We start from the raw sequence: 5,114 nt of genomic DNA, 5'->3' as shown, positions 1-5,114 counted from the left end.
AGGCCATAGGGGTCGGGTGCAGCACAACACTCAATGCAATTTCTCCTAGCGTTTATGGCAGAGACTGCATGCTGTGTAAAGAGGCACCCGAGGACTACGAACATCTTGTCCTCGGGTGCAGAGCCGTCCGTGAGTTCCGTTCTAGGTTGGAGGATCTCCTCGCAAGGAGGCTGGGCCTGAGGCTCCCCCCCCCCCCCCCCCGGTGGCACGTGAGGCTGGTGATCATAATGTCGGGTTTTTCCTTTTTGGTTTCGTCTCATCATCTTTCTCATCATCAGTATCATTGCAGGCCATCAATAGACCAGCCATCCGGTTACTTCTGGCCATTGCTCGTCACACGGTCATCGTCACGAGGAATATCTACTTGCTTGACAAGGGCACCGGCGATCATTGGGCGATCTTCAAGGCTCAAGTTGAATCCCACTTTACTCTCCTACATGCCTGCTCTGCCAGCCGTTTTGTGGACTGTATCGCAAAAAACAATGGCCTTGTGAGAGTTTCACAGACTGGTCACTTTGTTTTTAAGTTTGATTACATGTACATATTGTAAATAATGAATTTTTTGATAATTAAAAAAAAAGAACGTCTGATCTCGGAAGCTAAGCAGGGGCGGGCCTGGTTAGTACTTGGATGGGAGACCGCCTGGGAATACCAGGTGCTGTAACCTTTTTCACTTTAGATTCTCGTGGAATCGTTTTCTTATCGGTGGTTGACCTAAATTATAATGCAGTCATTCTCTCTCTTATGACTTACCGTCTCTTTATTAGGAGACAGAATCTTCACGTACCTTTTGTAAACATCGTTTCTCCTTTTCCGACAGTAAAAAAATAAATAAATCGACACACATATATCTCCATATATATATCTACATAGATATATAGATATATATATTAGTATCACGTGATACGTCACGATTTTATCACATCAGTGCTTTTAATTCGCTCGAGGCTAAGGATACGAAGGTATGGATCTTTAAATGATACGTAATTATTGCACATTATTGTGTGGACCTCAAAGCCACGGTTTATGAACCCGAACCACTTCCGAGGAATACATTACAGTCGAGTGAATGGCAGTATTAGAAGGAGTAGATTAAATTCAATCAGAATCAGCAGAATAAAAATCTGAATCTTTATTTGCCGAGTATGTCAGAAACATACAAGGAATTTGTCTCCGGTACTTGGAGCCCCTCTCGTGCGACAACGGATAGCCATTTGACAGAAAATACTTTGGAGACATAATCACATTAGACCAAAGTACGGAGAGTCACTGAGCATTGAAAGGTTAGCAGTAATGTGGTCATGTCAATGCAAATTTTGTGTTATTTTTTATTTTTTGACAATTGTGCAAATGATGCAGAGTCCTCTAGCAATTTAGAGCAATTTGAAATGACTGATCGAGCAATAATCTGGTACAGTGACAATTGTGCAAAACGTGAAGAGATTTCGAGAAATTTAAGCAGTATAAAGCGAATCGTAGTGAAATAATCTGGAACCGTGTCCATTGTGCAAATCGTGCAGATACTTCTCAACCACATGAGTGGCCAGTATTGGTCAACAACAGATATGCAAATTGTGCAGAGTGGCGAGACTACTACAGTGAATGTACGAATAATGTATAATTGGCCCGACAGAGATGGGACAACAATCTCAAGACAAATTGGCAGCATGTTACAATGCAATTGTAAGTGAACTGTTTAAGAAGTTAACGGTAAGCGGGACGAAGGTGATGGAATGTCTGCTAGTTTTTGTTTGCATTGTTCGATAGCACTTGCCTGGGTGAAGGAGCTGGAAGAAGACAATTATATATGACTCGTGCACTCACTGTAGTAGTCTCGCCACGCTGCACTATTTGCATATCTGTTGTTGACGAATACTGGCCACTCATGCCAGTAGCATCTGCTCCAATTGCACACTGATTGAAGAGAATCTGCAACATTTGCACAATAGACATTGTCCCAGATTATCGCACTACTCGCTTGAAGTCTCGGCGCCCTTTGCACAATGGTCATTGCACCGGACTATTGCAATATTAGTCTTTCGAACTGCTCTAAATGCTAGAGGACTCTGCATCTTTTTGCACAATTGTCCAAAAAAAATGTCCCGGCATTACCAGATAACTAGCAACCCTTCATTGCTCAGTGACTGTTTTTTGTCAACGTCTTTATGTCTCAAAAGTGTTCTCTGTCAATTGACTGTCTGTTGTCGTACTACAGCGGCTCCAACTACCAAATTCCTTGTTTTTTGGACATACATGGCAAATAAAGATGATTGTTTCTGAAGAGTTGGTGACCAGGATGTGGAGGGTCCAAGAGGATTTTGCATGCTCTTGTCTGAGTTTTGGCAGCGTGCAAGTTCTCAAATTCTCTCGTGTGTTAACTTTTCAAAATCTATGATCTGATCACACATTTGTAGTGTTGAGAATGAGTTTGCATCATTCACACAAAAAACTCCAAAATAGACCAGCCAACAATTGGAGAATAAAAAATGACGCGATCCGCTCGAGATATTTTTAAGCGAAATTTTATATTTTTTAAATATAAAATGTTGCTTTTCAGGCAACCATGTGGCTTACGGCCATACTACCCTGAGAAGGCTCGTTGTGTGGTAGAGTGGCTGCAGGCGTGGAGGTTTGGCACAGTTGCACTCGTTAGTGGAGCATGAGCAGTACAGGCAGCAGGAGCTCTGTGCTCCTCTGGCTACCTGTTACTTGTGTTTTTTGATTGTTTTTTTTGGTTTTTGGTTTTTGCTTTTTGCTTTTTGTTTTGGGTTTTGTTTTTTTTGTTTGTGACCTTTTTCCTCCTCCCAGTTTCCCGCTGTGGAGGAGTTTTTTGTCTTAATTGTTTTTCACCCTTTCAGGTCAAATGGACGGATTGGTTGTTGGTCAGGACAGGCTTAAGGACACGAAGCAGGTGAACAAGATGGATTCGGGGCGAGGAGAAGGTTTGATGTGTTGCAGTGGTGTGGTGAATAAAAATTTCGTGACAAGAAGGTATGAGAAAGAGTTAACTTTAATTCTTGAAATTGACAATGGTGATGCCATTACTCCATTAATATTAATTAGGGGAACGGCTGAAGTATGTGGGAGCATTACAGCATGCAGGGTTATTGCAAAGGATAAATATGAAGTGACTGTTAATTCTGTCAATGCAAAGGAGAAACTGCTTGATGGATTTTGTATTGGGAGTGCCAGAATTCATGGCAGGGAAGTTACCTCTGATGAGCTGGTTGTTTCTTTTATGGGGCTGCCAGCTTATATAGAGGATAATGATATCCTGGAGAAACTACAGGCTTGGGGAGTTTCAGCGGTCTCTGAGGTGAGGAGGAGAATGTGGCCGGGAACGGACATCGCGGACGGCACAAGGTTTGTGAAGGTAAAATTCACCACCACTGTACAGTCTCTGCCTTACTCGGCTAGGTTTGTCACAGCGGCAGGTCCGGAGTACTTTCGTGTTATTCACGATCGACAGGTTAAAGTTTGTCGAGGGTGTCTCTCTCCCAGCCATGTGTACAGGGACTGTCCCGAGTTTCTGTGTAGGAAGTGTGGAGTCCAGGGGCATTATGCCCGCGAGTGTCAGGTGCCCAATTCGCAAAGGTGTGCTACATGCAGGCAATATTTTCCCCTTTGTGTTTGTGAAAAGGGGAAATTAGATGGGGGGATGCCTTGTACCCGGGGTGCTGATGCCAAGTCTTCCATCCTCCCTGTTTCGTCTGGATCGGTGGCTGCTGGTCTGGGGGAATCAACTTTGACACGTTTGCTGGTGGAGGCGCCTGTGACGATGGGGGCTGGAGGTATTGTTCCTCGCCCTACTCCTGACCGGGGGGGAGGGGAGGAAATCCCTATCCCTGATGCCTGGGTGGCAGAGGCTGAACCTGAGATGGGGGTGAGTGCTGGGCCGTCTCCACTCTCTGCCCCTGAACAGGAGGAGGCGACTGTTGAATTTAGGCGTACTCCTAGGCCGACGATTAAAAGTCCTAAGCGGAGGAAAGACCAAATACAGTCTGTGTCTTCTATTCAGAAGGGAGGCACCTCACAGAACAGTGAGGGGAGGAATCAGGCTGGGCTCTCAGGAGGGGATGTTTCGATTGAGCGGCTGGCGCGTTTTCCCGTGTCACAGCTATTCCCCCCTCGTATCACCCGTTCGTCTGCCACCCTAGAACCAGTCCTGGACTCAGATGAAGGCATGGAGATTGATGGGATGGAGCGGTAGAAACGGCAATCTGAAGGCACTGGGAAGGGCGGGCTTAAAAAAAGTAAGTAGACTCGACGCGTCCATCTTTTCGTTTTTTGCTTATGATGAATTTTCTCCTGGTGTCAGCAAATGCCTGTGGTCTTCGTAGTGACCATAAAATTCACAACATTATGTGCCACACCAAGTGGGATATTTTGTGCTTGCAAGAAACTTGGTGGGAGGGCGAGCACATTAAGAAAATAGAAAATATGAAGCTTGGTTCGCTTCACGTGGCATCAGAATCAGAATCAGAATCAGAATCATCTTTATTTGCCAAGTATGTCCAAAACACACAAGGAATTTGTCTCCGGTAGTTGGAGCCGCTCTAGTACAACAGACAGTCAATTTACAGAACACTTTGGAGACATAAAGACATTGACAAAAAACAACAACAAACAACAATTGTGCAAAAAGATGCAGAGTCCTCAGTTCGAATGGCTAATATCGCAATAGTCCGGTGCAATGACCATTGTGCAAAGGGCACTGAGACTTCAAGGAGTGTATGCGGTTTAAAGTGACGAGTACTGCGATAATCTGGGACAATGGTTGTGCAAATGTTACAGATACTCCTCAATCAGTGTGCAAATGGAGCAGATGCTACTCTGGCATGAGTGGCCACTATATGCAAATAGTGCAGCACGGCGAGACAACTACAGTGAGTGCACGAGTAATACATAATACAGAAATGTGACAACGAACTCAAGTCAAAAAATTGCCAGCTTGTTGTAATGGAATTGTAAGTTAGCTGTTCAAGAAGTTGATTGCAAGAGGGAAGAAGCTGTTGGAATGTCTACTAGTTCTAGTTTGCATTGATCGGTAGCGCCTACCTGAGGGAAGGAGCTGGAAGAGGTGGTGACCAGGGTGGGGAGGGTCCGAGAGGATT

At 44.7% G+C, this 5,114-nt stretch overlaps 1 protein-coding gene across 1 annotated transcript; it reads left to right on the top strand.

The window, feature by feature from the left end:
* Positions 1-579: 579 nt before the first annotated feature.
* On the top strand, positions 580-4,557 carry LOC133473698 (uncharacterized). The gene is made up of 2 exons (XM_061765289.1): positions 580-655; positions 2,859-4,557. Exons 1-2 carry the CDS (start codon positions 631-633, stop codon positions 4,208-4,210), a joined length of 1,377 nt encoding a protein of 458 aa, XP_061621273.1. The 5' UTR covers positions 580-630; the 3' UTR covers positions 4,211-4,557.
* Positions 4,558-5,114: the final 557 nt, after the last annotated feature.

This window comes from Phyllopteryx taeniolatus, unplaced genomic scaffold, assembly GCF_024500385.1.
Source record: "Phyllopteryx taeniolatus isolate TA_2022b unplaced genomic scaffold, UOR_Ptae_1.2 contig_358, whole genome shotgun sequence".
Lineage (NCBI taxonomy): Eukaryota > Metazoa > Chordata > Actinopteri > Syngnathiformes > Syngnathidae > Phyllopteryx > Phyllopteryx taeniolatus.
This window is presented reverse-complemented; position numbering and strand designations above follow the sequence as displayed.